General features: G+C 33.7%; 3 protein-coding genes across 5 annotated transcripts; 2 read left to right on the top strand and 1 right to left on the bottom strand.

The window, feature by feature from the left end:
- Positions 1 to 365: 365 nt before the first annotated feature.
- LOC114408934 (homeobox protein knotted-1-like 3) lies at positions 366 to 4,399 on the top strand. Of its 2 annotated transcripts, XM_028372159.1 has the most exons (6): positions 644 to 1,294; positions 1,841 to 1,961; positions 2,949 to 3,142; positions 3,258 to 3,389; positions 3,707 to 3,843; positions 3,926 to 4,399. In XM_028372159.1, exons 1-6 carry the CDS (start codon positions 644 to 646, stop codon positions 3,930 to 3,932), a joined length of 1,242 nt encoding a protein of 413 aa, XP_028227960.1. In that variant the 3' UTR covers positions 3,933 to 4,399. The 2 variants fall into 2 exon arrangements, with proteins under 2 accessions (XP_028227959.1, XP_028227960.1); XM_028372158.1 differs by lacking the exon at positions 3,926 to 4,399 and having other exon boundaries at positions 366 to 1,294; positions 3,707 to 3,856.
- A 6,744-nt stretch (positions 4,400 to 11,143) lies between these two features.
- On the bottom strand, positions 11,144 to 11,669 carry LOC114408079. The gene has a single exon (XM_028371201.1). The coding sequence runs from the start codon at positions 11,652 to 11,654 to the stop codon at positions 11,271 to 11,273; it is 384 nt and encodes a 127-aa protein (XP_028227002.1). The 5' UTR covers positions 11,655 to 11,669; the 3' UTR covers positions 11,144 to 11,270.
- A 2,318-nt stretch (positions 11,670 to 13,987) lies between these two features.
- LOC114408935 (tyrosyl-DNA phosphodiesterase 1) lies at positions 13,988 to 19,591 on the top strand. Of its 2 annotated transcripts, XM_028372160.1 has the most exons (15): positions 13,992 to 14,299; positions 14,387 to 14,605; positions 14,773 to 14,973; positions 15,255 to 15,315; positions 15,771 to 15,847; positions 15,936 to 16,193; positions 16,528 to 16,617; positions 16,753 to 16,887; positions 17,146 to 17,295; positions 17,872 to 17,975; positions 18,232 to 18,285; positions 18,413 to 18,503; positions 18,748 to 18,828; positions 18,985 to 19,138; positions 19,226 to 19,591. In XM_028372160.1, the coding sequence occupies exons 1-15, from the start codon at positions 14,102 to 14,104 to the stop codon at positions 19,294 to 19,296; spliced, it is 1,944 nt and encodes a 647-aa protein (XP_028227961.1). In that variant the 5' UTR covers positions 13,992 to 14,101; the 3' UTR covers positions 19,297 to 19,591. The 2 variants fall into 2 exon arrangements, with proteins under 2 accessions (XP_028227962.1, XP_028227961.1); XM_028372161.1 differs by lacking the exon at positions 18,748 to 18,828 and having other exon boundaries at positions 13,988 to 14,299.
- The last annotated feature ends 2,684 nt before the right edge of the window (positions 19,592 to 22,275 follow it).

Raw genomic sequence — 22,275 nt, forward strand, 5'->3', positions numbered from 1 at the left:
CAGAATTTTAACTCTAACCTTGTTTAAAAAAATTAAAGTGCAGATTAATTCATATTAGGCAATTACTGCAAAGATATATTTAAACTCATTTAGAAAAAAATAAACTCATAAAATGTATTTCATATATTCTAAAATAAGTGTTGTATTTAAAAAATATTTTAAAATAAATATGGTGTTAACTTTTTAATATAATATCAGTTATTTTTGTATTTATATCTATTACAGATGTCACTTTAATTTTATAAAATGAGTATTCTATGTATAAAATAATTTAGGATGATATTAACCTAATGTCTCATTCGAATATAAAGTGTTGAAATTCGTTTAACCAAGTCTAGACGGATGCGTGTATAAAAATGCAGGAAGGGCCACGCTGAAAATTAAAAAAAAAAAAACAAGAAGAAGAAAAAAGCGGGGCTCACTGAAAAAGCAGTTTCCCGAATTAGTAAGTAATGACCGGAAAACCACTGTCAGGGATACTGAAAACCGCCTCATCTCTGAAATCTTGTTCGTAACCATTAATACAACGTTGGTAGTAACTCACAAAAGCCTCTGTTCCCTCCCTTTCCTTCACTTTACCATGTCCATGAACCAATAGTAGCTACCTTTCACGAACACAAACAAAGCCACTCTCTCGTTTTATATGGCGTACCACCATAACCCCCAAGAGCTTCCACTTCACCATTTCACTGACCAACAACAACACCATAACCAACCTCTCGTTGACAACTCCTTGCTCTCCGACCCTGCTTCCAAACCTGCCTCCGATCCTCATCAACCCGCGCCAAATTGGCTCAACAACGCCCTTCTCCGCACGCACTACACTGACAACAACAACAACAACAACAACAACGTTAACGCTGCTAACAACAACACCAACAACGGCACCAACTTCCTCAATCTTCACACTTCCACTTCCGACTCCGGCCAATGGCTTGCTCGCCCGATCCTCAACCGCAACCACAGCGAGGTCATCGACGACGTGACCGGCGCCGGCGACTCCAACATGGCGGCCGCCGAATCCGGCGATTTGAAGGGTGATGCGGCGGCGGTGGAGGGAGGAAGCGACGGGCTTATGAACTGGCAGAATGCGAGGCTGAAGGCGGAGATTCTAGCGCATCCTCTGTACGAACAGCTTCTGTCGGCACACGTGGCGTGCTTGCGGATCGCCACGCCGGTCGACCAGTTGCCAAGGATCGACGCTCAGCTCACACAGTCCCAGAATGTGGTCGCCAAGTACTCTGCCTTCGGACAAGCCATCGTTGGCGACGATAAAGAACTCGATCAGTTCTTGGTATTTTCCTTCTTTTTCTTATTTTTTCCTTCGAATTAATTATATATGATTAATTAGTATTATTCTTTTTTATTTTTTTTATTTTTCCTCTATGTGTGTGCAATGGAGGATTTTCACTTTTTCCACTGCAAATCTTAATTTTAAACTCGTGCTTTGAATCCGATGTCGTTTTTTGGATTGTCTTTGAAGACAATCCACAGAACGGTGAAAAGTTTTCTCCGCTAAGAAAGTGAAACAGACATGGTTCCTTGCTTGCTTGCTTTCACGGAGAATGAAATTATTCAAATTAAGTCAGATGTAGAATGATGGTTATTGTTTGAAATTAAATAGATTGGAAACAAGTGGTTCGTATTTGACACCTGAATTAATATAACCCCAAGTTCAGATGATTTTACTGTTACGTCTCCTATTCCATATCCTTATAGATCTTGATTATGTTCTTTGTTGTTTTTTCATGGTGTGTGATTTTTTATGTGATGGAGCTTATCATCTGCTATTATACATTTACAACTGACAATTTTGATATTTTCTTAATTGATGCTGCAGTCCCACTATGTTCTGTTGCTCTGTTCTTTCAAAGAACAACTTCAACAGCATGTCCGGGTCCATGCAATGGAAGCAGTCATGGCTTGTTGGGAGATTGAGCAATCCTTACAAAGTTTAACAGGTACAGCGATATTCTTTTTAGTGATTGTTACATCTCAACATAAAAATAAACCAATAAAGGTTGGTTACATGATAAAATGGAAATCAGTACCAGAAAATGATAAAATGGAAATAACTTGATTCAAGTTACCTCAATTATGTTCCTGCTATCAATGAACCAGCCTGTAATTTACTCTCCCAAACACAATATTTTAGTTATTTATGACCAATTTTTAGAAAACTGCAATCATTTATTAAAAAAGGCTCCTCTCTAAAAAATTTACTCACAATTTCAATGGGAAGAAATCTCAAATAATATTTTATAGGAAAATAGGCGTAACATGTGCTGCTGTATGTTTGTGATTAACTATTAACTAATAACTATACGGTCTCGGGTCGGGAACTTGGGACAGAGTCGTTTCTGGCAATTAATTTAGACTGAGGGTACTTAAGTTCTCGAAATCAGGGATTTTACCTGCCGTGAGTTGTAACCTCATGTTCAAATTTTCTTACAAGGTCAACTATCAGTCAATATTGCAAGGTTCAGTGTAACAATCAATGATATGCAAGTCCTTAATTGTTGTTGGACTAAGAGAAGCATGGCTACAGAGATTAATTTTCCTTATCTTTTAACATATAAGGTCTGAGGGGATTTGTGAGACTTCAAATCTTGGCTTCTTAACTTAATTAAAATAGAAACATATATAACCAAATAGCGAAGAATATACCAAACCCCCCACTTATTGTCTCAGATAGAATGATGACAATTTCTGTATTTGATGAAAGTATTGAGGACTTTTAAAGTGCATAGCCCAGTTGTCCATATTTTTTGGCACGTTATGCCAATCTATCGTGCGCTTTGAATGTTACGTAGTCATGAGCCTTTTGATTAGATTAGCTAACTTTTTGTGCACAAATAAACAGCAAAAGCACACGACTCGTTTTGCAATTGGAGGAGTACTAAAGTGATACTAGTATTTTTTTTATCACATGGTGCATGATTTAACAGGAGTTTCACCCGGGGAAGGTACGGGAGCGACAATGTCTGATGAGGAAGATGAACAAGTAGATAGTGATGCCAATCTGTTTGATGGTGCTTTGGATGGTCCTGATAGCATGGGATTCGGTCCTCTTATTCCCACAGAGAATGAGAGGTCCCTCATGGAACGTGTAAGACATGAATTAAAGCACGAATTGAAACAGGTAAGGGATTAAATGTTAATAGCTTTTAAAAGTCTGCGTTCGAGTCCCATCATTTTGAATCTCTTCCCACGTGATTGACCTCAATGTCTTTTTTTAATTTTTTTTTTTTATGTAGGGTTATAAAGAGAAAATTGTGGACATAAGAGAGGAAATTTTACGCAAGAGACGAGCTGGGAAACTTCCTGGTGACACGACCTCTGTCCTTAAAGCTTGGTGGCAATCACATTCCAAGTGGCCTTACCCCACAGTAAGAACCCAAGACTTTACTACATTTTTTTTTTCTCAGTAAACCCTTTTCAAACAAATTTGAACGAATTTAAAGAATAGCAACAAAGATGACCTTGTACATATTTGTTCTAGAATTCAAAGCAAAGAAATAAGGATTAATGATTTTACACATTTGTTTATGCACTTAGTCAGTCCACATGTTAGCACTTGTTGACCATTGACTAAATGAACATAGTAAGCTACTCCAAATTGAAGCTACTCCAGGAGAATTTTACAATTGACATTTTGAAGATTAATAAATGCTGTCTCACAATTTGTTCTTCAATGTTTTTTCAGGAGGAGGATAAGGCACGGTTGGTGCAGGAAACGGGTTTGCAGCTAAAGCAGATCAATAATTGGTTTATCAATCAAAGGAAGAGGAACTGGCATAGCAACCCCTCAACTTCTACTGCCTTGAAGAGCAAGCGCAAAAGGTATTCATATTAAAAGATGCCCTTTTAATAATTTAAAATTTGCATGAGCTTTGCACCAATCTTAATTTAAGAAGTAATGCAGGTCATAGTGGTGCTGATCATCACATGTAAATGGAGGAAAACTCAAGAACCAATCCCTGACTCTGTACTCTGTTAGTTTGTCTCTGCGGTCAATCATGGTGCATGGCAAGGGATTCAAGTAAAGCCAATCATAAAAAAAAAGGTTCACATTTAGCTTCCGCTCATGGAACGGGCCTAACACAGATGTGGAGGATCAAAAGCCTGCAGTACGGTGATGCATCAAAATTAGGGAGTTCAATTAGGAATTACACCGCTATCAAAATGGGTAACTCCATGGGAGCATGATTTTTAGTGATATATATATATATATATACATTAATGTTTGTGAAATATATATAATAGTGAGGGGTTGTGGGTGTATAGTAATAATCAGAGCATTTTTCCTTCAATAATGCTAAATTTGTTTTTGTTATTCTTAAAATGGTTATTTACATGGAGCTTGGATTTTTTGTTTTCTTAAAATATTCTTCCAATACCTAGTAAAGAGAAATATTGAATGAAAGCGAATATATTTAATGTAGGAAGTATTTAATTAGTACGGCAATTATTAGGAGGAATATAGAGTTGAATTTTGTTGTAGAAACGAAATTTGGTGAGTGGCATTGTGTAGGGTTGTTGCACCTTCAAGTGATTGTAAAGTCATAATCATGACATGGAATAACTTGGTGAAATTAGGAGGGTGAAAACAGAGTTCATAAATTCTTAGGAATGTCTGGTTGGAGGGTAAGTGTTGGTGTGGTGGGTTTATGACAGCAGTGCCTATAGACGTATTTATTTATGGTTAGGAAAAATTCGGGTGGAACAGACAGACTGACAGTGCCTATAGACATTACTGCATTTTATAAGTGGTCCCGTGAGTGATATGTTCTTTGTGGTCTGTGTTTTAAGAGTGACGGCAAATATCATAGTAGCTGCCAGTGTTTGTGTAAGTTTCTTAACTTCTCATAATTATTGTTGTGCGTAAAAAATTTGATTTTAAATGAAATGGATACTTTAAAAATTTGTTAATTATAATTGATTATAGGATAGGTGTGACTTGTGAGGCTAATGAATAGTAGTATTTAATTTAACATCTAAGTGGAAATAATATTTTTAAATTCAGTTTTAAAATGTTATATATAAATATAAATTAATTTTTTATATTTATTTCTTCAATAAATCTTTAAAATAAAGTGTGAATATACTGTCCTTTTCTAAGACATTTTTAAGTTATACTCTCTTTTCTTTTAATTTTAAAAATTACATTTTTTTTTCTAAAGAGATGAATGTGTTTTACACTTATATTTTCCCCACAAACAAAGATTAGTTTTGAAAGCTTATAAAGACTTTTGAATCCTTTACGATTAATTTAGGGTTAAATTATTCACATGTCCCTTAACTTTATTTTTGGTTACAATTTTATCCCTTATTTATTAAAAGTTACAAAATAATTTCTTAAGGGATTATTTTATATCACACGATCCTTTTTGAAAAATTAGTCGTTTTCAATTTTGAGACCAGATTTTGATCTTTTGTCTTATTGACTTAATTCGTAAAACTTATTCCATTAAATTCAACTACATGAAAACTATAAAATTAGACTAATATTTGTACCAAAAAGGAGATATAAATAAGATAAAAATTACGAAAAAATGAATTTCACGAGTAATAATTTGATTGATTTTGGAAATTTTAAGTTTTAGATAGCTCATGAGATTCAATTTTCTCACAATTTTCATCTTATTTTATGACCCATGTTGATTTGAACATAATTGACGCAGTTCCATAGTTTTCACGAAAATTGAATTAGTTAAGTTTTAGTGCTTGAAAATTCAAAATTGTGTTTCAAAATTAAAAATGATCAGATTTTTTTTAAGAATAAACTAGTAATAAAATAATTACTTAAGAAATTAATTTATATTTTAATAAAAAATTAAATTATAACCTAAAATAAAATAAAGATTATATGAATAATTTAACTTAAATTTTGCTAGCTGACACTTCAGCTGTTTTTATATAGGCGTTAGTCTTCTCTTTGGTTTGGCCTTTTCAAACCCAACCCTCGCATGGTATGGTTAACGTAACCCAAATCATATAGAAGACATAAGAGATTCAGCAATACATTGTCTTCACCTATGTGTTTCGTCGTTGGAAAAACACACTTGTCAATTGTCATGCAGTACAACTGGGAAATTTTGTTAGTCCATGTATGACCTTTAACAGTTATTCCCTTACCTCATGTAGTAAGTTCAATCAAATCTTACCTACTATGTAGAAACAAAGATAAGGCAACACATACACATACTCCCTCTTCGAAAACATTTATTCTTATGTATCATAAAGACATGTAAGGCCACCTCAGTAGAGTTGCTTCAACCAATTTTGCTTATAAAGGTTTCTTGTTTGATAAACTAGAAGTCTTGGGACACTTTGCTTGTCAAGCACCATATGCTTTTTTAAACACACAGGTTATTATTTTTTCTGTAGGTTCAACAACGATGCTTTGCATGTCATGATAATATTAAAAAAAACTAAGTAGTCATATAGTATCATATAATTTCTCAAAATTTTCTCCTCTTCTATTCTCATATATATAGTCTCATCCATTTTTTTAGTTACAAATTCCGAAACCCTCAACGTCCTCTTTTATTTGTTTCACCTAATGGACCCCAATCAATTTAATATTAATTCCTTCTTAAATTACATAAAAAATTATCAACCTCTTACTTATTCAATTTTGCAATCCTCCACCTTTACCAAGTCCATAAAATAATCCATATATGAGTAATTTTCAATTTTCTACACTCCCATTTACATAGTATTCCTTTCCCATGTTTCAATTAACACCAACTAACCCCACCATGATTCATAGGACTTCAATAACCAATGGTGGCAATCTAGAGAAAAGGAACAAGAAACAACATCCAAGTTAGTGACAAAATATCATCACCTTTTCTATCCACCATAGTAGCTCTGTGTGGTACGGTTCATCAGTGTATGTCTCTCCTTAGCCTCATACTCATGCCATCCTATGGGACTATATAACTAATCTTAGTGTTAGCATCAACAGTGCATGGCTGATTGTTGGTGATTTTAACGAGATTATCAGTCCTTTTGAAGTGTCCGGTGACGACTTTATTTCCTTTAGAGCGCTCCTCTAATCCAGAATGTTAGATAATTGGGGTTTGATTGATTTGGGCTCTATTGATGGTCTTTTCACTTGGAGGAGAAACACTCAACATGGGGTCATTGTGGAAAACGTTTGGATAGATGCCTAGCTAATTCTGATTGGAGACTTCATTTTCCTAATGCAGTTGTAGAGCTACTCCAACCTCATAAGTTTGATCATAATCCTCTCCTTCTTGCTCAGGAAATTGCTCATTTCATGCACAAAAGGAAGACTGGTAAGAAAGGCTACATTCTTTTTAAGATTAACTTTGAAAAAGCCTATGATAATGTGAATTGGGATTTTATGCGGCTGACTCTCATTAAGTTTGGCTTTCCTCCTCCTATTGTGACATTGATTATGAATTGCACTACTACTACTTCCTTGTCTTTCAAGTGGAATGGTGAAAAACTTGAGAGTTTTGCTCTGAATAGGGGACTACGTTAGGGTGATCCTATGTCCCCTTATCTCTTTGTGTTGTGCATGGAAAAGTTAGCTCTTCTTATTCAGGAGAAAGTTCATGAACACAAGTGGCTTCCAATTCAAGTAAGCAGAGGTGGTCTTTTGGTGTCTCATTTATTCTTTGCTGATGATTGTCTACTCTTCACTCAAGCCAAAGTTAGTTAAGTTAAGCTTGTTAAAGAGGTGTTGGATCAGTTTTGTCTTGCTTCTGGCCTCAAGGTCAATATACAAAAGAGTAAATTTAGTGTATCAGCTAATATGCATCGGTGAAAGATTGACCAATTCCATTCCATCATGGGAATCCCTCACACTTATGATATAGGGAAATATCTTGGTTTTCCTCTTTTGAAGGGTAGGGTGACCAATGCCAATTTCTCTCATATCTTGGATAGGGTGAATAGTCGTCTAGCGGGGTTGAAGAGTAAGTTGTTGTGTAGAACTAGGAGAGTAACTCTTGCCCAGTCAATGCTTACTTCCTTGCTTATTTATAATATGCAAAATTTGTGACTGCCTCATGGGGTTTGTGATAAGATTGACAAGTCAATGAGGAGCTTTATTTGGAGCAAATCGTCCACGCATTGGGTGAACTTGGATACTATCACTCGATGTAGAAAGCTTGGAGGATTAGGGATCTCTGGTGTGATAATTATTAATTATGAATATATTTTGAGGTTAAATTATATAAAAATTTATAATTTTTCTCTCATAATTTTACCTTTTGAACAAATAATTGTTAAATTAACATTATTTAAAATTTTGTGCAAAAAATATTAAAAGTGATGAATTTATGATGCCTAGTGAGTAAAATAAAGCACAAGAAAGTGAACTAATTAAGAAAAACATAACTAATTAAGAAAAACAAGCTAATTGAGAAAAAACATGGCTAAGTAAGAAAATAAGACTAATTGAAGAAAACATGACTAATTAAGGAAAGAAGAATGATTAAGGAAAGTAAAGTTGGACTTAGTGCAAAAAACCCACTAATTTACACTTATGAAAGAAGAAGAGAGAAGAAGGAAAAGAAATACATAAATTTAAGAGAATATAATTCTTTATAAAAGGCAAAGACTAGAAGAAAAAGAAAGAAAGAGAAACAAACATTGGAAGTCGTTCATTCCCTCCATACTCTTTCTTATCTTTTCCCCCTTTATTATATATTTCCCTTTTGTAATTGTAAAGTTTCCATGATAATGAAAGGCTAAAATCCCTTTGTTTGGAATTTGACAGCCAATTATTCTTGATATAATTCCTCTTCTTATCTATTTATGAATATTATTGTTTGTGGCTTGATCACCCATTTACATGGTAAGTTTTAGGGATAATGTTGGAAAACATTATTTTCTAATAGAACTGGGAAAAAGTATTTAAATAAAATCATCATTAGGGATATGTTGATATTTGTTTAGCCTGTTATATATTTCTATTTTTAATGTAATGTACTATTTTATCTCTGCAAAGGGATTTGGAGAGAAAATAGATAAAATTAGACTCTTTCATGCGAGAATCAAAGTTAGAGTATATTAGTAGATGCATGTGTAAATTGAACTAATTATAAATAGAGAAAAATCATTAACATTACATCAAAGAATAACTCTGGTAGGCTAAATTTTTAACATTCTTATCTTCTGAATTTCATTCTACAATAATATTAAATTTTCTGATCTTTTATGTCCTTAATTAATTCATGTTTAATTCTTTTTTTTATTTGATTTAATTTTCAGCAATTTGATTTATTGTTCTCTAGTATCTTTTCGAAGTTCATTCAAACTTTCATTTTAACTTTAGTACTTAGAGACTCATTAGTGCACTTCGTATCCACCAAGGTGCTTGAGAGACAAAAATAGCTCTTCTTGGTAAGCACGTTTGGTACTTAATTCATAACTCAGATAGATTTTCTGTCTAGATACCGGAAGCTAAATACTTACCGGGGGAGTCTATATTGAATGTGGAGAGTAAAGATGGAGCATCCTACACTTGGCAATCCATCATGAAGGCGGTTCATGAACTTAAATCTGGTTTCAAGTTTTGGGTGGAGAGGGGAAATATTTCTATTTGGTATGACACTTGGGTTGGTGATGTACCTCTTTGTACTCAGGTGGATTATGGATAGCCATCTTTGTGCGAAGGACTTTTACGACAATGGAGAGTGGTGCTGGGATAAATCGGCTACTTATGTTCCTATTGCTGTACGTGCTTAAATTGAAAGTGTTGCTCTTTACCCTATGGAGGAGGATGTGGTGATTTGGGGAGAGAACTATTCAGGGAGTTATACTTCTGAATTTGCTTACTGGTTGCTTGTTGATGACTATCCCACTGATATTGCCAACTTGAGAACCTGGCCTTGGGTCTGGAGAGCGAGAGTTCCAGAAAATGTTAAACACTTTGGTTGGCTATTAGCACATGAGAATCTCCCAACTTACAGCTTTCTTGTTTATCGTCACATTTCTTCTGATCTTTTTTTCACAGGTGTGGATTGCATGGAGAGACTTACACTCATGTCCTAAGAGACTGTCATAAGGCTTCTATGATTTGACAGCTGTTGTTTGATGATCTTCCAACGGATTTCTTCAACCTCAATGCGGATGATTGGATTTTCCACATTATCTCTGCTCCTAATGCTCAGAATCTTCTTATTGCTTGCTGGTTCATTTGGCTTTCCAGAAATGCAGAGATCTTTCGTGACAAAGTGTGGCCTGCTTGGTTAGTTGTCAACAAGTACAAGTCACTGATGGCGCTAGTTCAGTATACTCAAGTCTCAGACACGTCTTCTTCCTCTCCTCGGTTGGTGAGTTGAACAGCTCCTCCACATTAATGGTTTAAACTCAATACTGATGGTAGCAGTCTTGGTAATCCTGGTGCATCAGGCTTTGGTGATCTCATTCGTGATTGGGTTCTTTTATCATTAGTTTCTCTGGCTACTGTGGGCATAAGGCGAGCCTTCATGCCTAGCTGTCCGGTACCTTGAGTGTGAATCAAATTCGAAATTAGCAGTGAAGATGATTTCTAGAGGCACCAACCTGCTTCATATCTATGCTCCTTTGGTGAATCGGATCAAGCATGTCTTCAGGGAAGTAAATATGTCTGCGGACATTCTAGCTAAAAGAGGATAATCTTCTACTGATAGATTTGTTCCTTTGATTCTTGTCCCCCTCCCTCATCACTAGCTGTTTTAGCTGATTTGAGTGTGGCGTCGTTTGTTCGTGCTTAGTTTGTTAATTTTCTATCTGATAAAAAAAAAACTGCATATATTTATTATCTATTACGTTCCAATTGATATTTAACGTTTCCAGTGGGATCATTACTTTACCACATTAATCCAATCTTTTTTTTTGGCCAAAGGAACATTTGAAGGAATTAATCATAAACGTCTCCTTCCTTCCCTAGAATATCCGCGTCATGATTCGCATCGTTTAGTTAGCATTTTCACTTCTGTTGTGAAGAAACATTTTATCGGGTAATTGATCAAACGGTCAATTCGCAACATTATTTTTTTAAATTTTTTTTTGACCCCCTAATACATGAAGAAAAAGAAATGGCTTTATATATATATATATATATATATATATATATATATATATATATATATATATATATATATATATATATATTCGCACACATTATTTGATTATGAAAATTACAGGAACAATGACGCTTTGGTAATTAATCCCCAGGAATCAATATACTATTGAGAATGTTTAGGCTTCACTATGCTCCCATCCCAAATATATTTTGTTAATCCCTAATGTACATGCAATGCATACCGAGCCGAGAAACCCAGAAAAACACCATCATCCTCCTCTATTGATCCATCATCAAAATTAAGCGCATAACTCTTGGGATCATACTGAAATTGCATTTTCCTTTTCTTGTCCTTGACTTCACTAATGCACGTACTCAACCTCTGCAAGGAAAAACTCTTCTTTGGCCACACCAAAATTTCGGACAACGCCTTCACAACCCTCTTCAGCTTCTTCTGCAACCAGTTCCGATGAACTTTCAACGTTTCTTGCTGTTCCCGGCACGACTCATATCGAGCATAGAACACACGGAAGCAGCCACAATAATGAGTGATGGCCATGTCTTGATGATCGCAATCTTCAAGCCTTGATGGAGTCCCAGCCATTCTTCAAAGACCAAAAGTTACAATGATTGATGAAATCATCAATGTGAGATTTGTGAATATATATATTAATTTGCACATGCACGAAGACAGAGACTGTCACTTAGATATACGAAACAAATTAGTGAGGTCGTTACGTAGATCTAATATTCGAGGCATTGGTGTTTGTGAATTGTGACCGTAGCGGTCTTCTGAAAATTACAAGGTCCTATGATTTTATGTCACGTGCTGATGAAGAGTTTTCGTGATGGTGTGCTTTTCCTATGTGTGGAGTTTTGATTGTTCTGTTCTTTGTGGATTGTGACAGACGGGTGAACTTGTGTATAAGTTATCTGCAAGTTTGTCTTGGGCATTTGTTAGGATTAGGGGAATGAATACTACGTTTTCCGGCCCACCGCGGATTACAGAAGCTGGGGCTTATGTGGAGTCTGTTAGGAGCCAAACAGATCTTATTGTTTATCCTTTCAAAATGATTTTTTATTCTGTACATATTATTATGTGCATAAGTTTGGACTCCCTCGAGATATCACTTTATATCAAGGTTTTCTTTTTTCAACAGAGAATCCATTTATATATCATTCCTTTGTGCCTCCCTGGATACATTCATTTATCTTTTTTTTATTTTTTGTTCCACAGCCAAACTAGGTTTTATCATAAAAAGAAAAGGCCAAACTAGGTTTTTTCTTCCTTAAAGTTTGGGTGACATGATTAATACAGATCTAGTAAACTATTTTTTTTATATGACACCGATATTTTTGTTACATATGATTTAAAATATTTAGCTGCTGCTTCTAGAGTTTTATTTAACCGTTGATGCTGTTGGGACTCGTTTCCTTCATTTGAGATAGTTTTTTTTAGGCAAAATAACTTTTACAATTCATTCATAATCAAAATTTCAATACAAGTAGGATGAAACAAAAAACATGATGGCGAGAAAATAATCTTAATTCCCTTGCAAGGACATAAACAACATGATTTACTTTCATCTGGATAAATCGCACGGTCACGTTTTGTTTTGTTTTCTTTCCATGTTTTTGTCTTTTTGATGCATACATTTTCTTAATAAGAATATTTAATTATATTAATTAGTAATTAAGGTAATTACAATGAGAATATATTTTAATTAAATCAACCAATTAAATAGTTAAAACGTATACATATTTTTAATTTTATATATTACTATAATCAATTTATTTTTAAAAATATAATTAAAGCAACTATATATACTGATTTGATTTTATTATACAATACAATAATAATATTATAAAATAAGATTTTGTCATTAAGCAGTTTCGATTAGATATATTTTGATTTAAATTAATTAAGGTAATTATGATTAATATCTATCCCTCTCAAAAAATGATTAATAAGTATTAATTAAATTAATTATAGTAATTAATTACGACAATTATAACAGGTATACACATTTTTTTTATTTTATATAGAATAAACTATATCTATATCTTTGGTCCATGAACTTTTTGAGCTTTATGGTTTTGCTTCTTTAATTTTTTGAAGATTGGTCTCAGTCTCTAAACATTTTTTTTTTAGGATTTTGGTTCTTTTCCTTCAAATCTGCCATTAACTACTGTTAAGGCTAATAGAGTATCACACCATACTTTGTACAAATAAAATAACATATAAAGTACATTAAAAATGCATATATAGTCAAATGATAAAAATTTTCTTTGACAAGGAGAAGATGTGGGTTTGATTCCCGCTATCCACTCTTAGTTATTTAATTATGTATTTAATAGTTGTAACAAGGACAATGCTATAGAATTGACCGTTTAAAATGCTCCTTTTTATTTATTTAGTGAACCCTTGTTTTTATCAAATTTATTATTATTTTATTTTATTATTTTTTTATGGTTAAAAACTATCAAAAATTATTTAGTAACAATTTTTTTTTCTTTCTCTTACTCACCCCACTTAGTAAATTTGCCCCTATCCCTCTAAGACTAAATCAAAGCACCACAAGGGAATCATCAATCCAAAACACAATGGAAAAATACTTTGTTGTGTAAAAAATGAAAAGAAAAAAAAAAACTTACCACAACAATTTGATGGAGAGATGAAGGAGAAATGAGAGGGAGAATTGAAGGGAGAAGGGATTGGACGCACTGGGAGGAGGAAGATGTGCGGATGGGGAAGGAAGAGAGAAGTGTGGAAGGTGTAGGAAAAAGAGAGAAGGGTAAAATGAAGAATTTGCTATGACCGGTTACGTTAGTAATAAATTTGGTAGTCACAGTAGCAATGCCCGGTTTAAAGGTAGTGTTGTTTTTACTAGTGTTCCACGGACTAAGCTAACAGGCTTTTGGGCTTTTTGAGAAATGTTTGTGAGTAGGCCCAGTTGTGATCTGGGTGTTGGAGTTTGAGACGCAGGAAGAAGGAAGCGTTTCAGGGTGATTGTGAGTGTGTTGGCAAGAAAGAAGTTTGATTCATCATTCATGTCTTTGTCTCCTCAGGTTGGATACTTGGTTCCACTAAATCGAAATTTTAAGGAAGAAGCTTCAGTTCCCAAGTTTGCTGTCTCAGATGGCATAAACGTTATTGGGCGTAACAACATTCCTGTCCCCGACAAGAGGCTTAGCCGCAAACACCTTACTTTAACTGCTTCTCCCAATGGCTCGGCTAGTTTGCTCGTCGTATTAACCGTTGCACCTTACCACTCACTCCTTCTTCACTTTCTTTCTTTCTCAATTTGTGATTTCCTTCTTCTTTGTTAATGTTAGGAGGGGACGAACCCAATTGTTGTTAATTCTGGGAATAAGAGAAGGAAGCTGAATCCTAAAGAAGAAGCTACCATTTGCAATGGTGATATAATCGAGCTTATTCCCGGTCACCATCTTTTCAAATATCAGGTGTTGGGTGGTGATGGAAAATCTTCAACTTGTAGAAACAACGAAGCTCAATCATCATTCAAAAACAAAGCTTCAGGCAGGAGTTCCCAGGTATTCAATTGCTCAGTTCATGGTTGTACATTTTACATTTGTGTTCATGCAATAAGTAATAACCATCTGTCTTTGCGTCCATTAAGCTAATTTTACTTGCAAGTTGCATTTTTTTTGTGTGTGTGTGTGTGTGAAATGAATTGTTTTGTTTTGTGTGAAAACTGCAGGATAAGGTTGAAACAAGCAGCCAGAAACAAGGAAGGAATGCAGACGCACGGAAGTCGTCGGGTGAAGACAATAGTGTGGAGGCCATTCGTAATTTCCATGTCCCTAGTGACCAAATACCTTCCACTTTTCGACTTTTGCACGTGCAAGGGTTACCACCTTGGGCAAATACTTCTTGTGTTTCTATAGGTGATGTTATTCAGGTAGGTATTAGTGATTATATTCTAGATTTTAACTTATTCAGTTCTTGCTGATTTTTAACTATAAAGCTAAGGCAATTGTTTTTGTCCTTCATGGTAAACCTTGAATGAATGTTTCGGTTGAAATAATTTTGCAATGCTTCAAAGTTCAAAAGAAATCTTTACTTCTTCAATCATTGGATCTAGAATAACTTTGCACAAAATATAAATTGACTTGTAGAATTATACTTAACTAGAAAAACTGGAACTACTCATTGATTTTTTTTAATGCTTATCACTGATAGGGAGATATTAAAGTTGCTATTCTTTCAAACTACATGGTAGACATTGATTGGTTGGTTCCTGGTGAGTTATTTTGTTTGGATTTTCCGATTTCTCTTTGTTTCTTCCTTTATGTTTTCCCCTAATTTTACCTGTTTGCAGTCTGACTTTCATTTTTGTCCTTGACACTACTGAGATTCTGCACTGATTTAAAAATATTCTGACATTAATCTTTCCTTGTCATATTTTGAAATTGCTGGGAACTTTTGTGCTGTTAATTCTTTTTCTTTCAGCCCCTTCCCTTTTTTCCATTGAAATAGGGCATGCTCTGCCTTTCTTATAAAGAGTATTACATTATTACCTTCCGTATTAACATATCCAAAAGGAGAAATCCAACCATCTATTTCTCAATAATGCACCACCATAGGCTGCTGGCATGTCTGGTGTTCTAAAATTTGTGCTTACATGAATACATTTGATTGAATTTTTTCATTGTTGATCTCATTCTATTTTCTCCCTTTCTATGTTTTCTGCTGTAGCATGTCCTGCACTTTCAAAAGTGCCCCATGTGCTAGTTATTCATGGAGAAAGTGATGGGAGGGTGGATTACATAAAGGTTTGTCTCAGATCTAATCTTTTTGCAAGATTGAATATGTAAAAATGGTTGAATGAATGAATATTAACTTGCTACTTATGATTGTTAGAGAAGCAAACCTGCAAACTGGATTCTGCACAAACCATCATTGCCAATTTCCTTTGGGACACATCATTCAAAGGCTATGATGCTTATATATCCTCAAGGAGTGAGAGTCATTGTGCATACAGCGAACTTAATTTATGTAGATTGGAACAATAAAAGCCAAGGTTTGTGGATGCAAGATTTTCCATGGAAAGATCAAAATAGTCTGAGCAAGGGATCTGGATTTGAAAATGACCTGGTTGAATATCTCAGTGTGTTGAAGGTAATGATGTATACTGTTCTTTTATATATAGAGAAATGAATAAACAATGTCAAGTTGATATGATTAAATTAGCACTCAATAGTTCCTGAAAAACCTAGTTGAAGTAACTTGTCCCCAATTACTAGGCAGTTGGATTATTCTAGAAAATTCACTTGCTAAAAATTTTGAACTTAGATTACTGTAAAAACTTATATGGCCATAATGGCCTGTGAATGCTAAATAATTGCCAACAGATGTTGATATTGATGTTATCAATTGACTGGATATTATCATTAGTGTTGCTACTATAACTATCCATATTATGCATATTATCATTGTTTATTTGGTGGTGCAGTGGCCAGAATTCTCAGTTAACCTTCCATTCCTTGGAAGCGTCAGTATATGTCCATCTTTCTTCAGGAAGTTTGATTATAGTGATGCAAGGGTATTTTCCCATTAATTGTTCTTAAATTATTTCCTTTGTTATTAATTATTATGATTATTTGTTATGTTGTAAAATTGTAACATTGTTAGATAAGCTGTACATTGGGATATATAATGCTGTTTGCATTATATTCAGGTTAGATTAATTGCATCTGTACCTGGATATCATTCTGGTTCTAGTTTGAAAAAGTGGGGACATATGAAGCTGCGATCTCTGCTCCAGGAGTGTACTTTTGATGAAGAGTTTAAGAAATCTCCACTTGTTTATCAGGTACAGTTGGGCTCTGGGTTAGGTTCCATTATACTCTTGGCACAATTGGTTCATGTTAATCTTAACTTATAACTCCAGTATTAAATGAAAAAGTTAATGCTAAAGTATCTCACTATTGTTATATTTTCTTTAATTAATTGTCTTCAACTTATGGTAGTAAAGTTTTGACTAGAATGTATCTTTTTGTGAAAGATTTTAGAACTTTGCAGTATCTATCATTTACAATTTTGCTGATATACTTTGCTTATCTCTATGCAGTTCTCTTCTCTTGGCTCTTTGGATGAAAAATGGATGACTGAGCTGGCATCATCAATGTCAGCAGGTCTCTCTGAAGACAAAACACCCCTTGGTATGGGGGAGCCTCAAATCATATGGCCTACTGTAGAAGATGTCAGATGCTCTTTAGAGGTAAAGTATGTAGATGTCGGGGATGTATTTTTTACTTTTCTAGAAAAAAAGAAAATTACCTTTGGTTTGCATAATTGCATTTCATGTTCAATTTCAATTTATACATGAGTGAAAAGTCTGAACATTTTAGTTTGGTGTTCTACATGAAAAATGAAAGGCGAGCTCAAAAGTTATAATTATTAGAAATTATGGTACAATATAGGAAATTGCCAATGCTTTTTAAATGATAATAATAGTTATATATAATAAGTCCATTAATGTAAATGTATGTCATATGAGTAGTATGGGACAGGGCAAATAGCATAAAACCCAGACCCTTGTAGATATTTCCTGAGGTACTTGTTGGTTTTGGGACCAATGTTTTTCCTTTTCTACTTTCACCAGAGGTATCTTTTGGCACTAACTGATAAATATTACAAACAAGTGTTTCTTGCCAGTGTAAAAAAGTAGTTTATTGGCAAGAATGATTATTTAAGTTTATTTCTGACTATAATCCTTATTTCTTTTCTTCTCTCATTCTTACTAGTGTCAACTTTTGTTTTATATTGTTTTATCTTTTCTTTTTTTCTTCTGTAGGGCTATGCTGCTGGAAATGCAGTTCCAAGTCCTCTGAAGAATGTGGAGAAAACATTTTTGAAGAAGTATTGGGCAAAATGGAAAGCAGACCATACTGGACGCTGGTAAGTATATCTCGTCGTACAATGGATGCTACCCGCTTTAGCTTATCAATTATTTTAAATTTTTAGCACTCAATTTGTTCACATTCTCTTGGAATTATAATAATTATACAATATTTTTATGCAACCCATTGGTTGAATTTGAATCAAGAAATTGATTGCTTTTATGAGGAAGTTTGCTTTACTGTTTGTGGTACAATCTCTTCTCCTTTCCATGGCTAGTTTGTCTCACCAATTATACCTATGTGCTATGTTTCAGCCGTGCTATGCCACATATAAAGACTTTTGCTCGTTACAAAAATCAGAGTCTTGCGTAAGAGCTCCGTCAGACCTATTATATGCATTTCAACTTTTTATGTTTGTTGAATTTTTTGGTCATGCATTGCACTGCTGAAGTCATACTATAGATGGTTAACTGGAAATACCTTTTTCCCAAATAGTTGGTTCTTGTTAACCTCGGCAAATCTTAGCAAAGCTGCCTGGGGAGCTCTCCAGAAGAATAATACTCAGTTGATGATTCGTTCATATGAGGTATGTCATGTTATCTAACTGTTGGTATTCTTATCTGACAGCTCAAACCCAAGAATTGGGTGAGTTTCATGATTTTCAAACCTTGCCTAATGACATGCAAGAATCTAAAGATGCTTAGGAAAGTGTTTTCTCTGATTATTGTTAATTTTTTCTTATTATACTTGGGGCATTTTCAGTCAAATACATTTTATCCTGTTCTCCAAAGGTTGCACTGAAAAATATTTATATACACATTTCATTACAGCTGGGAGTACTATTTTTACCATCATTATTCAAACGACACGAATCTGTATTTTCCTGTACCAGTAATGTTACAGTATCTGAGGTAGCATACACATCCTTGCTCTTTGGTGGTTTTTATGCTTGACAAGTTGACATGATTTAACTTAAAAGTGTTGAGGGAGAAGGAAGGACCTTCTGGTCACCTCCCAAACCATTGGAATGGGAAAAGAGACTGATGCTAACAAACTAAGAATTGCAGGATAAATGCCCAGCCCGAGAATCTTCTGAGATGAAGAAAACAAAACTAGTAACCCTGACTGGGATTAAAAAGGAGAGTATGCATTCATCATCTGAAGTTATTATCCCTTTACCTTTGCCTTACGAGCTCCCTCCCCTGCCTTATTCTTCCCAAGGTCGTGACCTGTCACTCACTTTTTTTCTCGTATGTCTAAGTGGCATGACTCTTGTTACATGTCTTCTAATATTGTTTCCCTCTGCAGATATCCCCTGGTCTTGGGACCGGCAATATAACAAGAAAGATGTCTATGGTCATGTTTGGCCACGGATGTGAGCATATCAAATGACATGATTGTTTCTGCAACCAAGTTTGCCTGTGCATGTATATATGTGTTTTACATGGGACAAAGGTGTCTTGTTTTCATTCCATACGTTTTGTCAGAAAAATCAGGCTTAACTTTTGTTTTGGAGTAAAATATACCAAAAGATTAAATGTTATTTCTTTTGATTCAAGAGGATTAAGTTTGTTTCAAATTATTTTTCATTCAAAGATATTGAAACCTACTTTGGTAGATTCAAAGCCTTGTTCCCTAATTTGTACTGCATGAAGCTTTCCGTTGTTCCTTTAATATCCTTTGTTATATAATATTATGTGCATATTTTATATCATTATATTATTTAAAAGTTATTTCTAATATGTAAAGGTCTATGGATTATCTCATTTATCTCATTAAAGGTAATATAATAAAATATCAATCTATATTAATTCATATATATTTATATATGAATTAATTCATAACGTAAACTAGTCAAGAGCTCTGAATCAGTAAAAGTGCTTCATTCCCCTGAAAGATGACAGACATATCGAGATTGGCACACAGATATAAATCAAATTGAATTACGTCATCCGAGTGAAAGACAATTCCACAGTTTGACGGTTTTAAAGCAAGAAGCAAGTGGAAAAACGGCTTGTTACAGTGAATCCCAAAGTAGGCATATCGAGCAAAAAGCACTTACTTTCTTTTAGATGCTAAAAATCTATTTATTTATACGTCATCTATTAATTAATATAAAAAATTAGAATATCTATCTGTATATTTATTTAAATAGATAGATATAATTTAAAGTTAATATACAATAATTTTATGAGAAAAGTTATTCAATTGTCTTTTAATAAAGTATAGTTTTGTCCGAAGTAACTCAAATTTGAGAGATACAAAAATCTTTAAGTTAATTAATGATGAAATTGCATTTTGAATGCTAAAGTGTTGTTGCATTTCTATTTTCTTTATGGGTTTTTGCAGGAAATTCGTCACAGTTCATCATAGTTTCCTCTGTTATGAAAAATGAGATTCATTTCTTTATTGCTCATGATATTTTATGTTGTCTTTTTCCAAGATGCTAGATTTAAAATTGTTGTTTTCTCCTCTACTTGTTAGGTTTAGTGTTTGTATTGGAACACCTGCATGTTTGATTAGCAAATTTCGAGGAAATAAAAATTTCTTTTAATCTTTTGGAAGTAACTATTGAAATAATATGACCTCTACGAGAAATCACAAATAAATTAAATTTTGGGTGCATAGCTATATATGTTAAAAATGCATTACAAACTCTTCACAAGCTATCGATTAATAAACCTCTTTTTTGCTATCATAGCTCTTCACTATCATTTATCTGTTTGGCTTCATGTAAATGCTCTTGCTGCATGCATTTGCTGAAATTTTGGCATAATATAGTTTGAAAGCAATTAATGATTTTTTTTTAAACTTCCTTATGGTTTTAGCAAATTGTCAAGTATGGTTGATTGGATAAACTAAGTCACTTTTATAAACTAATTACCAGTCTGCGACTGTTTTTAAACATGCATTTTATCAAAGTGGAGCGTTGACCAATTAAAATCACTAGTTTGACTAGCATGATTCGTGTCACATAAGTTTTTTTCATTTATTTTTTTTTTGTTAAATATTAAATGGATTGGCCAGCGTCTATATGGAAAACCCTTTATGATTAGCATTTTCCATGCGACAAATTAACAACCAATTCAAATAGCCTTGTACTCAACGAAACAGAATTATAGAATAATAATAACGATCTCTCTTCAAAACATTTGTGTTTTTCTCTTCTCTTTTCTCCTTTTATTAATCGTTGACTAATTATACCTCTTGAGTTATTGCTGAGGAAGATAAAGAATGAAAAAAAAAAGTAAAATAAAACAGACCTTACCGTTATGCTGCAGCTGCCCTCATATATATCACAATCACATTGTATAAAAGCAAATAAACTTTTACAAGTGTTTGTACTTATTTGTTCATATTAAATCTTATATCCATGTCCTTCTGCATTCTTAACAAAATACGCCACATCCAATGGGCAAACTAAAAACAAGAACATAAATACAAGAAAAGTGAGCACACATGCAATATATATAGATGAAGTAATATAAAGTGAGGGTTCCCATCAAAGCTGGTGGCAGCACACCGGTTTGCTCATGAACTGCCTTAAAAAGGAGTGGCAACATCTTGTACACACCAGCAACCTCCTTAATGCCACCATTAGTCCAAAATACTAATCTTTGGCTCAAGTCCACGAATTGATACATGGGTGTCATAAGAAACAATAATTTTCTCATACCCTTCAAATTTCCATGGTGTTACGGTAATGAAAAAAATATGATACATGCTTTTTCTCCTCTTAGGTTTCATCGTTGACAATGATATATAATACAAATACAGCTAATATGTACAGTAAATCAATAGAAAGAATGATGATAAAGACTTTTCCTTTTTAGGTTTCATCGTCGACAATGATAAATAGTACGTATATAGCTAACATTTCTAAAGTATATACACAATTTTCAACGTCATATTCTGAATTCTGAAGTAAGCTAATTAGCTATTTTGCTTAATTATTTTTTTGTTGAGTTTGATTGTTTATCTTAATTATTTTTGTTCAGTTTGATCATTCAATCTATTTAATATTGATATTATTAATCAATTAAAAACGAACTTTTTTGTTTTAATTTTCTCACTTTTTCTTTCATTTTATTTTTAACAAAACAATTCATTTTTAAATAATTAGCAACATCAATCTTAAATGAAATGAACGACTAAATAAAATAAAATAAATTAACAAATTAAAATTTTTGAATAATAAAAAATCAAATTGAAAATAAAAGATAATTTCTCTTATTAGTGAACACAAACTGAGTAATACGATGTATTAAATTGTAAAATTAAGAAGAAAGAATCTAACCTTGGTTTCATACTCAACACTCTGCTTTGCTGAGGAATTGGCCTCTGCCACCACAGCCTCA

This window comes from Glycine soja, chromosome 4, assembly GCF_004193775.1.
Source record: "Glycine soja cultivar W05 chromosome 4, ASM419377v2, whole genome shotgun sequence".
NCBI lineage: Eukaryota > Viridiplantae > Streptophyta > Magnoliopsida > Fabales > Fabaceae > Glycine > Glycine soja.

Excerpts from the sequence above, each read along its gene's own strand:
- LOC114408934 (XM_028372158.1), top strand. The coding sequence starts at position 644 with ATGGCGTACCACCATAACCCCCAAGAGCTTCCACTTCACCATTTCACT. Across the intron at positions 1,962-2,948 it reads ATCCTTACAAAGTTTAACAG|GAGTTTCACCCGGGGAAGGT; the intron begins GTACAGCGATAT and ends ATGATTTAACAG. Across the intron at positions 3,143-3,257 it reads TAAAGCACGAATTGAAACAG|GGTTATAAAGAGAAAATTGT; the intron begins GTAAGGGATTAA and ends TTTTTTATGTAG.
- LOC114408079 (XM_028371201.1), bottom strand. The coding sequence starts at position 11,654 with ATGGCTGGGACTCCATCAAGGCTTGAAGATTGCGATCATCAAGACATG.
- LOC114408935 (XM_028372160.1), top strand. The coding sequence starts at position 14,102 with ATGTCTTTGTCTCCTCAGGTTGGATACTTGGTTCCACTAAATCGAAAT. Across the intron at positions 14,300-14,386 it reads GCTCGGCTAGTTTGCTCGTC|GAGGGGACGAACCCAATTGT; the intron begins GTATTAACCGTT and ends TGTTAATGTTAG. Across the intron at positions 18,504-18,747 it reads TGATGATTCGTTCATATGAG|CTGGGAGTACTATTTTTACC; the intron begins GTATGTCATGTT and ends ATTTCATTACAG.